General features: G+C 37.0%; 1 protein-coding gene across 4 annotated transcripts in view; it reads right to left on the bottom strand.

Moving 5' to 3' along the window:
- Positions 1-4,580: 4,580 nt before the first annotated feature.
- TAF2 (TATA-box binding protein associated factor 2) overlaps positions 4,581-12,750 on the bottom strand; it is a 98,652-nt gene continuing 90,482 nt past the window's right edge. For 3 of the 4 annotated variants that reach the window (XM_049092630.1, XM_049092628.1, XM_049092633.1), the window contains one exon: positions 7,408-8,326. In XM_049092630.1, coding sequence (XP_048948587.1) covers positions 8,275-8,326 — 52 coding nt within the window. In that variant the 3' untranslated portion in view covers positions 7,408-8,274. Of the gene's footprint in view, positions 4,736-7,407; positions 8,327-12,750 lie in introns of those variants that run through there. The other variant, XM_049092629.1, reaches the window with a different exon arrangement.

The following is a 12,750-nucleotide window of genomic DNA, read 5'->3' on the forward strand; positions in this document are numbered from 1 at the left end:
AAGTCCTCAGATTCTCTATGGCATGGACCTTTCTGCTTGGTCCAATTTGGCAGGTAGAGAGCCATTATTATCTTAATTCCAAAAGAAAGGAAGGAAAAGACTAACAAGAAAAAGTGAAGCAAAGGGTGCATAATGACTATTTTTAAAGAAAGATTTCCAGAAGCTGTTATACAACAATCCTGTGTACATTCATTTGCCAGATTTCATCAAATGGCCATACCTGGTTTGCAAGTGAGTCTGAGAAATTTGCCTTTATTCTAGGTGGACACATACATAGATAATATTGGGGGTGGTTCCTTAAAGAGAAAGAGAGGAATAGATATTGAGGGACCATTAGCAGTCTCTGCTACAAGTAGTTATTGTTTTAGCCTTCCCTTTTCTTCTGGTAAAGGAACTCCTTTTTTGTTAAGAAACTCCCTCACCCTATGCCATTTCTTGTGATCCTGGTAATAAGGTTTATATAGTACTTCTTCTACCAGATGTGGCAATGTAACTCAGGCTGGATGAGTCATCACAGTCTGTCTTCAGCTCACTGATTGGTCCAGAGATGAGCCCATGACCCAAGCAAGGTTTGGGAAGGGCAAGCATGGCCAGATAGAACTTTCTTTAAGATGTATATGTAAATGGTGGAAGAGAAAAGCTTTTTTGCCGTGACATTCCTAAACTGGGGAATTAGTGAATCTGGACTACTGACATCCATTTCACCTCAGCTATATAGAAATTCTTATCTGCAATAAGAGGAAATGAAGCCAACACATAAAAGCCAACAGATCCATAGTGTAGAGAGATGGCATCATTTGAGTTCTTGGATCCAAGTATGCCTGAAGCCTGCCTGATGTCTGAGCTCCCTCTTTTGCTTAAGTTGGGTTTTGTTGGATATCTATCCCTTTCTTTTGAGATTTCTGACTACAATGTGTACACTGGCATGGTTTCTTTAAAAATTATTCTAAAATGTTATTTACTATTTAATAATGATTAGTTTCTGATGTGAAAAGGAAAGAAAGTGTGTATGTTTCTGCCTCAAACACACATTTTTAAGGTCTGGGTAGCCTCCTTTGAAAACTCCCCCTGACTGAGCTTTCCTTTCCATTCTCCCTGCCCACCTCTGCCTGCTTGATCCTCAGTTCTTCGTCACAGAGCACCTGGGCTTCCATCCATCACAATACCACACTACATTGAAATTGCTTGTTTCCAGCACAAACTGTCCCTTGAGATGATCATTTCCTTGATGACAAGGGCCTATCCTAACTTATTCACCTTCATATCTTCATATTCCTAGAACTTACCTGGGTATTGGGCATATAGTAACACTTATATCAAACCTAATGCTTCAAATATGTACCCACAGCTTATTATCACGATCTTGTGGCAGAGGGTCTAAATTACTCTTCCATTTCCTTTGAAATATATCAATCCAATAAATCAAGTCACCTCGAAAGTGGAAACTACAAAACTAAAGTAATAAATTATATCACAATCACTGCTCAGCTGACTTAGAATAAAATTCTCAAAAATGGAATTACTGAAATGTTTCTAAGCAAAAACCACCCTCCAAATAGCAAACCAATGCCTTTAATTTTAAAGAAATCTCAACAAGGATCAAATCATAGGAATATGGGATCCCTGGGTGGCGCAGCGGTTTGGCGCCTGCCTTTGGCCCAGGGCGCGATCCTGGAGACCCGGGATCGAATCCCACATCGGGCTCCCGGTGCATGGAGCCTGCTTCTCCCTCTGTCTGTGTCTCTGCCTCTCTCTCTCTCTCTGTAACTATCATAAATAAATAAAAAAAAAAATTAAAAAAAAAAATAAAAAAAATAAAAAAAATCATAGGAATATACTTTGACAGATAAAGCTTGATTTAAAATTGTGAAATTCATAATGCATTAAAGGATTTTTTTTAAAAAGTTCTGATTCACTTTTGCATAAAAATGGTTTGGGTCAATAAACTTCCAGTAGTTTCTCTCCCTGACATGAAAAGCAAGGTCTGATGCAATCACAGAGCCAAGGCAACCAATTATTCCAACTGGCTGCATTTCAGTGTCAAAAAATAAGTGTGTCTTTTGGGACACAAGTAGATATTAAATCAACTATGAATTTTTCCAGTTTACAAAGAGGAAAACATGAAATTTAAAGCACTGTGAGTGCAAGCATTTGCAGGTACTGTAAGGGACTATTTTGCATTTCCTCAAATCCTTAACATCCATTATCCCCTCTCCCACTCCCCACCTCCTTTTATCATCTAGTATCATTTCCTTATCATCCAATGCAATTTCAATACAGCTTTGCTCCCACCCAATTCCACAGTGCTAGTACAGAAGATATATCACATTTCTGTATGTTTTAGGCTCAATAGTGTAATCATATACATACTGTCTTATACCATTGATTTTTAAATGAGGGAGCAGAAAGGAAGAGAAATAATATATTTATATTGCCTTTTATAGTTGGGTAATTACCATTTCCAGTACTCAACTGTTTTTCCCCAAGGGTTCATATTACCATCTGCAGTCACATACGTTCAGCCTAAAGTAAGGTGGATCTATGGGCAACAAATTCAGTTTTTATCTGGAAATATATGTATTTGGCCTTCATTTATGAAAGATAGCTTTGTAGGACATAAGATTCTTGGTTGCCAGTTTTTTCCTTTTAACACTCCAAATATCTCATTCCACTGCCTTCTTTCCTCCATGGTTTTTGGGAAGTCAGATATTGGTCTTAGCAGGATTCACTTATATATGATGAACCCATATATTCACTTATATTTGCTGCTTTCAAAATTTTCTCTGCCTCTTTTGTCATTTTACTGTGATGTGTCTCTTAGTAGATCTTTTTGTGTTTATCCTGCTTGCAATTCATTGAGTTTCTGAGATGTGTAGATCTATTTTCATCAAATTTGGGATGTTTTCAACTTTTTTTTGGAGGGGAGCACATTACTTTCTACTCCCTTCTGCCTCTCTTTTTTCTTCTAGTACTCCCATTACATGTATATTGGTATGCATAACAGTATTCCACATTTCTTCTAGGTTCTGTTCATTTTTTTTCATTCTGTTTGTTTTCTGTCCTTTGATTTGCAAAGTCTCTATTAATCTAAATTCCACTTCACTGATTCTTCCAAATTTGTTGGTTCCTCTTGTGAATTTTTCATTTCAGTTATACTTCTCCACCCCAAAGTTTCTATTTGGTTATTTTAAAAACAATTTCTCTTTACTGTTATTCTTTGCTGAGATATTGTCATCATGGCTTTCTTTACTTCCTTAAGTATGGTTTATTTCTTTGAACATATTTATAACAGCTGTTTTGAAGTCTTTGTCCACTAAATTTGACAACTAGCCCTTCTTATAGTTTGTTGCCTACTTTATTTCTATGTATGAGTTACACTTCCCTGTTTCTTTCCATGTTTTTTTTTTTTTTTTTTTTTTCCCTTTAATGGGATATTTTAGGTAATATACAGCAGCAAATCTGGGTAATGATTTCTCTTCTCCCTTTTTGGGCCTTTGCGTGAGCATGCACACCTATTTATTTGTTTAGTCATTTGGATATTCTATTTTAAAGGAAATCTAATTCCTTTCTCCCGCTTCTGACAGTGTGAAGCCTCAGTATACACCCAGTCATCCTGGAATGACAGTGGTTTTAACAGGGATTTTTTTTGACCTTCTAATTTTCTGACTTCTCTGTTTAGTTGTCTGTCTCTTTTGTATCACACTCAGCTGTTAAACTCTATTAATTGCATGGGATTCTTCTCTTCTTTTTGACAAAGTCCTGGGACATAAATTGCTCCTTGGTTTGATCTAATTAAATGTAGGCAGGGATACTTTGCTCCCAGTCTTTGAAACCTTTTTCTCACATGAGGCGGGGGGCTTTTAGAAGCTATGTGTCTTCCTGATTATTTCTAGTAAACTAGTTGGCCTATGGTTTAGCTTGATCCTTAGAACTACCAGCCCCTCTTAATTTCTTTCTACCAAATCTCCATTGTTCTAGAGAATGCCTTTAGGCTTGAACTTCCTCTCACTCTATTTCAAATAAAGTCAGTTCCTTTGGGGGTGAGCTTCAGAGCTCTCTGTTCTTATTGGCTGCATCACACCCTGCTGGGCAAAATCTATGAGCCACTGATCCAGGTGCTGGACAGTAACAGGGGCCTGTTTATCTTGAAGTGATACCTCTGTTTCCTGAGCAAAGACCTAGGGAGATGTAGTAGCCCCTGTTCTTCTCAGTTTGCCTCTCCTGGCATGGAATCTTCAGTGGTGAGGATAATCAGGGACCCATTATCTTCAGACTACCACGCTTAGAGTAAAACCTCCATCCTATGAATGGAGGCTGGATCCATGAGGATGCACTCATCAAGAACTTAGCCTCTGTAACTTGAAGTTGTACATGATTAGAAATGTTGGCCTGTCACTCCTGGTAAAATACTGTATCCTTTGATTGGGAACTTAGGGGAATGGCAGCTCCGTCTTTTTGGCCACACCTGCCTAGAGTGGAGCTTCTCTCAAGCTCAGCTAGCAAGGAGAGATAGGGAGGGAAAGGGTGATGATTCAAGTGCCATTGATTCTCAATTACTTACATATTTAGTATATTTTAGTGAATAAATATTTCTCCATTTGCTGTATACCCTTAGGACAATTTTCAGGACTTTAAATAGTTGTGTTGTTTTTTAAAATCACTTCTACCAGTTGTGGTTGTTTCATTGGAGAATACGTCTGCCAAACTCTTCACATCTTTCCAAAAGTTATAGCTCCTTTAAAAAAATAGAATTCCATAAGGTAACATTATAATGCTAGTTTTTGTTGTGTTTTCATTGTTGACTTTGATTTTTAAGTTGTAATAATAATTGCTCATAAGGTAGAGAGATGTTATTTTCTCTTGATCAAGTCAACTTGACTCCTCTCAAAAAAAAAAAAACTACCTTACATGCAAATCTGAAAACAGTTGCAGGAAAAAGGAAACAAGTGGGAACAACATTTTATAATGTTATGTACCAATGTTTTTTCTTTATAGTTATAAAAGGCAAACACCAAAACTAAAGTGTAGTTATACTTTATAATGGAAATCAAGCATGTAGGTACTAACTACAAAGCTGAGACCCTCACTTTTATTCTGACCCTACTGTATTTTAATGTGGGTAAGTCACTATGAATACACATCTGAATTGCTGCATCTACTCCATAACAATCTTGTTTTCAACATGGCTTCACTAACTGGGACCACTTCTAGTAGGGCACGTGTGAATTAATAAAAAATGTTATTGTTGTAAAAGCTAACATTTGTTGAGTGCATACACCAAACTCTTTAAAAACTGTTTTAAATGTATCATTTCAATTAATTCTAACAACATTACTATGAGGCAGTTTGGATTACCACTATCCCAATCTTACAGATGAAGCAACTAAGGCACAGAGAGGTTAAGTTACTTGCCTGATATCACAATTTATCAATCAGTGGTGAGACTAGATCTGCATCAAGGCAGGCTAGTTTCTAGAACTTTACTGAAACTTTGTACTATAATAATACTTTAAAATTTTTTTCATTCCATTTCCAAAGAGGCATATAGTAACCTCCTCTAAGAGTGGTGTTTAGGAAAATTTCTCTAAGGGAATTATTCATTCACTTACTCAACAAACTCTCTGAGCACCTATTATAGCCATGAATCTGGACTATTCAATTAAGCATGGAAACTAAACACCTACTTTTTAGGATAAAAGTTGAATCCTCTCAGAATGGAAAATAACTTCATGAGAATCTAAACCCAGGAGTCATGCTGTTAAGCAATAGCTGTGATTGTGGGAAAGGTCTTAAGATTTTAATGAGCATGTACTACAAGCCAGGCACCATGTTAAGCTAAAATGCTTTATGTAAGTAATTTCATGTCCTTCCTCCAAAACCCACAAGTAGTTAAGAGCTCAGGCTGTAAGTCAGCCTTGTGGGGTCTGAATTCCAGTTCCATCAGAGACTAACTTTGTAAATCTTATGTATTATTTAACATCTTTGGACCTTAGTTTCCTTATCTGGAGATTGAAGATAATACTACTTCCTGTAGCAGGTAGGAATGTATTCAAGTAAAGAAATATCTGATAATAGTGGCTTAAACAAACCAGGGTTTATTCTTCTACATAACTGAAAACCTGAAAAATGGAGACAGCCTAAGTTAGTTCAGCATTTCCACAAGGTCAGGGCTGGCACCTGGGATGCTTTCAGCCTTTTCTTCAGGGACACAAGGTAGCTGCTGCAATTCGAGACATCATGTCAGTATTTAGGGCAGAAAGAGAAAAGAGAGGGTCAGCCACAAGTGTCCTTTTTGATCAGTAAAACTAAGGCAGAACCAGCAGATTTCTGCTTATGTCTCCATGGCCAGAACTCTGTCATAAATGGGCACTCGAGCTCTAAGTGAAGCTTGAAAAGCAAATATGTAGAAGATACATTTTCACCCGCACAAAATCGGGTTCTACAAGCAAGGGAGGGGTGAACACCTAACAAGTGTCTGCCACACTACTTCATGGGTGGGAGAATTGAGAGAATTTATGCTACAAACTTAACATAATCTGGGGTCCTCATCCAGGGCCAATAGATGTTAGCTATTTTATTTGCCAAGGAAGAGGTTATAAACAGCTTACTTCAAATCATAGTTTCTAACAAGAGAGACAAGATTTAAAGGCAGCCTTGTGGACTCCAAAGCCTACGAGCACTGAGAAATGTATAGAATTGTTGCATCATTATATTTTATGCCTGAAACTAATAGAACACTGATTACTTTTTTAAAAAATTTACTTTATACTTTAATATTTTAAAAAGTCATTAAGGCAACTAGGTAGAGGCATTTAAAGGGTTCTTTTCCTACTGAACAACTTTTCATGCTCTACTTAAGATTCCTGGGTTTTCTTCCTCCATAGATATGCTAAGGTATCCCTCAGGGAGAGCCCCTGCAGTAATTAGTGGAAAAAGAAGTTAAGTAGCCAGTTCTGGTATTAAGTCTTCTGAATCACCAGTCAACTACCTAAGATGCAGCAGAAAGACATCTGCATTTAACAAAAAGCTCTTGTATGTAATAGAAAAATTGCCATGAAGTTCGATTGTTTGATTAAGCATGGAAGCCAAATACTGACCTTTTAGGATAATAGTTGGCTCCTCTCAGAATGGAAAACAACTGCCTGAGAATCAAAACCTGATGTGTAAAGTGTCCCCCCAAAGCAAGATATTCAAAAGATGTTAGAAGTTTTAGCCAGGAAAATAGACATCTCTATTTTTCAGTTATAAAAACTTACCATCACTAATTAAAACCAGGATATTGAAGATGATGCCTCCCCTACTGCATGAAAGAACTTGGTTCCATATTTGCAAGGTGTAAGGAAAACGTGAGGTCTGGTGACCTCATATATAATAACCCTGCACATATAATTACTGTGTACAGAGGTGTCTGGAGAGCAGATTTTTAATCAATGCCAGGAAAAGCCTGTATTACATTAATAGAAAATTTAGAACACATGGTTCCAAGTCTGTTTGCTTAACCATAAAATGAGCAGAGTATTGCTGACTTGACTTCTTCCCATAGGGTGAAAGAGCAAATGATAAGTTTCATGAAGACACAATCTATGTCCACAAAGTATCGATGGTAATGCTTGTTATTCTTGAGGAATTCAAGGACAATCAACTTTGACCTGGCCAAGTAGGAATATGAAACTGACAATCATAGCAACAACCAACCACCCTCACAACAAACCATTTACCACTGCCATCATCATTTCATAAAAGGATGTTTTAAACACCAAGCTATTAGGATGGACATACTCATTATCAGAGTAAAAGGCAGTACTTGACATGGAATGAGTTTTACTAAAGTCTTACTGCTTCTTCCTAATTTTTCTTGTTCAATATGCACAAATGAACATTTAGGTCACAGAGTCTGTCCTGGCATTGTTTTCTCCAAGGGACTTTCTGGACACTGGGTTTCAAGGACAAGAGGGCTCTTGGGTGTAGGATTACAGGCTGGGACCAGGAGTTTCAGGATACAAGTAATTAAAAATCCTTACTAGGAAATTTTTACAATGTTCATCTATAATTAGAGCAGAGAAATTTGGCAAAGCTTCCCCCATGAGCCTCAGGGACTGTCTTAAAGTATCTCAACAGTTTGTTTAGGCTACAGGTTCAAGTACCTTAGATATTCATTTTAACTCTATTACTAGAACCTAGACACCTTGAAGGCAGGGGACATACATCCAACACTATCTACTGACTTGGTGTGAGCTTGATTTTTGTTGAGTCTGTGAAAGTTCTAAAAGCCAGTCATAGCAGCTGATGAACATCACTGTGAGCTGGTCTCAGCGAAAAGTTGGGTCTGTCCAAAGAGATAAGAAAAGAGAAAACGATTTACTATCAACTGAAAATTTTTATGTTCACATACCTAACTACATAACGTCTCATGCATAGGCTGAGCATTGGCAGATATTCTAAAGCTGAAATATAAGTTCTCTCTAGAAAATTCAAATAAAACCAATCACGGCTACCCATATTTAAAAACTGAAATAAGGACTTTATAACCTAGATTTTCTTACACAGGTGACCTTCTCTAGGTATTTACTGTATAATGGTAACTGAATGATCACAGGAGATTGGCAGCAGGCAGGAAACTTTGAGACAGTCTTATCCAGTCTTCTCATTTTTCAAGGAAATTGATCCCAGTGAGGTTGGGTGATTTATTTGAGGCCACCACAAGAGATACTGATTAAGAAATTGGGACATAAAACTGGTTTCCTGTTTTCCAGAACCATGATCTCTCCACAGTATTACTGACTCTCTGGCTGATAAAAACACCTTCTGCTTTCATATTTAATTCAATAGAAACAACCCATGGTTAGTGCCAAGAGTGACTTAAAGTGGCATTAGTTAGTTAAGGGACAATAAGCATCATAAACAGGATAATGATGTGACCTCCGCCCTCAGTGAGTCATAATCAAATGGGAAGGACTTCACACACCCAAGTAACATGTTTTTGGGGTAAAAGTTTATCTTAAGAAATAATAAAGTTCTGAAATTTTTCAACCCACCCAAGTTGCTGAGTTTTTTTCTCTTTCCTACTATATTTTTAATATCTAACATGTGCATGTTACAGACTATCTGGTATAGGCATCTAAATATCCCTGTTGAAAAGAAAGTCCTTTAGTGCTTACTTCTCAATGCTTGAAAGTAGGAATGAAATAACATACTTTATGCAATTCTCCTTTGTATAAAACTCTGCTGCACATCAATCTATACCCTGGCATGCAAACTTGTAACTATAACACCAATCAAATTAAGGATGTCACTTATGTGAATACTCATCAGCGTTATCCTGGTCAATGTTCCAAATACCATCATAGTAAAAGCACTGAAGGATACAAATGAACCTAAAAAAACTATATGAGCACTCCATGAGGTGCTCATGCAATGAGAAAGGAATGAAAGAAGTAAATCTGAATGGTGTGATCTTTGAGGACAGGTACTCTGTCTTGTTGACTATATTATCATAGTCCTAGAACATGAGAAAATAACAGGCATTCAAAAATATTGTATTCATGAGTGAAAGAGAAGGAGGAAGGGAGGGAGAAAGAGATAGAGGTTGTATGACTAGAAACTGAAAAATCCAAATATCCAAGGAAGTATTTTAGTGGACTCTCAGTGTAAGATACAACTTCCGTAGGCAGGAAAAATTCTGTAGAAAAGGGAAAAGTATTCTAGGCAGGAATACTTGGGCCCTTGCTTTCTACAGCCATGTAGGCTGCACACTGTACTACTCTAGAGAGGGCTCTCCACATGGACTCCAGCAACTCCTAGAAGGAGAAAGACCATAAAGTTTATTGCATAGGTGCTGGATGTCTGCTAAATATATTTATAGCTTATCAATTATGATTGGCTTGGCTGACTAAATTCTTTAAGAAGATAATTTGGGTAGAAGTGTTGGTAGAAATAAGAGGCGGTTCTAGAAATGACAAGTCTGGGTTAAAATTTTGACTTCCACTTAGCTGCATAAACTAAATGCAAGCTCACTGAGAGCAAAAATTGTGTCTGTCTTGTTCATGAATTTATCTCGGTGCCTATCACATAGAATGTACTTACAAAATAGTGGATGATAAATTTTAATCATACAAAGCATGTAATAGTTTCCTCATCTGTTAAAAAAAAAGATACAGACACTCATTTCACAGGGTACAATGAGTATGAAACAAGAAAATGCACATTTGGTACGTAGCACAGTGTCAGGCTTAATGAGTAGGAGCTGTGATTAGAAACAATAAGGCTTTGTTTTGTCTTGAATGGGAATTTTCATCTAATTTTAATTAGAGATTTTTAATAATCTTCTCTCTTATACACTGAGAGGTAGTAATGAGAGTCTGGAGTGAACAGTCAGCCCGAGGATTCTCAAGCCGTATAGTACCCACTCCTAGGGGGGCACTGAACATAGCCAGGAATTTGATTGTTCCAATGACGGGGCCTGGTTAGTGTGCTGGGACCAGTGTCAAACGTCTAGTAATACGTGGGACAGTCCTACACAAAATACCCCAACCACCCCATTGTGCTCCTATTGAGAAGCACAGTGTAATCTTGAGAAGTAATGAAGTCTACTCTTTTCCTGCCACCTTTCACTTTAAAACATTACGTATACAACTTTATGAAAAGTATTTGCAAGTAAAATTTGACTTATCCCTATTTTGTTGTCCCACACACATGTAGACAAAAAAGTATCAGGTTACTCTTTACGATTGCATGGAGGTAAAAATTCTCGTGCAATAGTAAATCAAACAGAAAACATGGCACTAAAAGCAGAAAATGTGTTTGCAAAAAGCATTAAGGATTTTTATCTTGTCAAAGAAGCAACCAAGACTTTTCTTCAGAGACTGAAAGAAAGCTATTCAGAAGAACTCTTATTTTCCTGCTTTCATGTATTGTCTCTTTCTGGCCCTGTATTCCACATAGAAAACATCTGTGTCCCGTTAAGATTTTAGTTCCCCTGCTGAGCAACAGTCTTGCCAGTCTCAAGTCTAAGTCTGCTTATTCCTTTGCAAAAAAGGAAGACAGAGGAACAATGATAAAAGAGCAAGGCACTGAAGAAAAGGGATAAAGAGCTTAAAATTGATAAGGCCAAAGATCTAGAACAGGGATTTTCCAAGTAGAGTGCTTGTGTACTCCAAAGAGCATACAAGAGATAGAAAAAAAGACCATTAGAGCCTCTTCTTACATTTATCTATCTACATATTAATGAACATTGAGATCGCCTCCTGAATCCTGTGTCAGACAATATTGTGAGGTATTTCATAGCATCAAGGGATTGGGGGCAGTGGTATCCTCACTCATTCCTCTATCTTGACATATTGCAACTTATATGTGTCCAGTTAAATGGACCTATGGGTTATATTACCTGGTTTTAACTAAACCAAACACCACAAAGTAGACAAGGGGCTTTCAAAGATTTCTACAAAACACATTGGACTGAAGACAACATCAATCATGCAAGCATATGCAAAGAGCTGAAAAAGAGCTAAGCCAATGCTTGTTTCACAGCATGAGCTATACCAAAGCCACACTGCAAGATAGAAACATGACGACCAGTTGCCTAAGTCGGTGCTGTCCGACGGGACTGATGATGAAAACATTCTAGAATGGTGCTGTCCAACGCAGTAGTCACCACCCAAATAAAGTTATTAAACTTTTGAAGTGCAGCTTGTGACACTGAGAAAGTAAATTTTTATTATTTAAATTTAAACAGCCACGTGTGGTTAGTAGCTATTATATTGGACAGTGCAAGTCTAAGAAGTAACAAATAGAGCCAAGTTCTTAGGTTTGAATCCAAATGCTGCCACTTACAAGCTGTGTGACCTTTACCTTAACTTTTCCATGCTTCAATTTCTTCATCATAATCATACTGCCTCTGTCATATAGTCGTTAAGATTAAGTTAGATAATGCATAAAAAGTACTTAGAATATTGCACAATACATAGGACATTTTTATTAGCCCCAATCAGATCAGGAAGAAAAAAAGAAATTATTAATTTGAAATACAAGTTGACAAAATGCTTGTTACTAACAAACCTTGAACAAAGTTTATATTGGGTTTTAAAATACTAAATAGTATGAAGGTATCACACATTTCAGGACAATTACAAAAAATTAATTTCATCTTTATCCTTCCTTTATACTTTTATGATGAATATGGTAGCTATTAATCCAACAACTATATAATCACTTTAAATGTGAATGACATTATATATACCACAGAAAAGACAAAGATTGTCAGCAAAAATATAAAAACCACCACCCACGACCAAAGTATGTTATGTATTAATATATACTCATAAATATACACATATTAGATATATGCACTTTTAAAAAAAATAATAGAGTGAGTTTGAGATTATTGGGCAACCCAAGAGAAATGTTTATTCTAGCAAAATTAAAACAAAAAACAGTGCTGGGTATATCAGCATTCAATTACTATGTTTAAGTCATGTAAATAATTAGAGTTAAAATACATATATTTTTTAAGGATCATTGTTTGCCAGGAAACTTTACTCCAAGTCACAATACCCCAGGGCTGTGTGGGTCCCTCAGTTGGTTAAGCATCCAACTCTTGGTTTTCTGCTTAGGTCATGATCTCAGGGTCCTGGGATCAAGACCCAGGTAAGGATCTGTGCTCAGCAGGGAGTCTGCTAGAGACTGTCCTTCTCCTGGTCTCCCTCTGCTCTTCCCCTGCTTGTTCTTTATCTCTAAATAAAATATTTTTTAAAA

Source organism: Canis lupus, chromosome 13 (genome assembly GCF_003254725.2).
Source record: "Canis lupus dingo isolate Sandy chromosome 13, ASM325472v2, whole genome shotgun sequence".
NCBI classification, from domain to species: domain Eukaryota; kingdom Metazoa; phylum Chordata; class Mammalia; order Carnivora; family Canidae; genus Canis; species Canis lupus.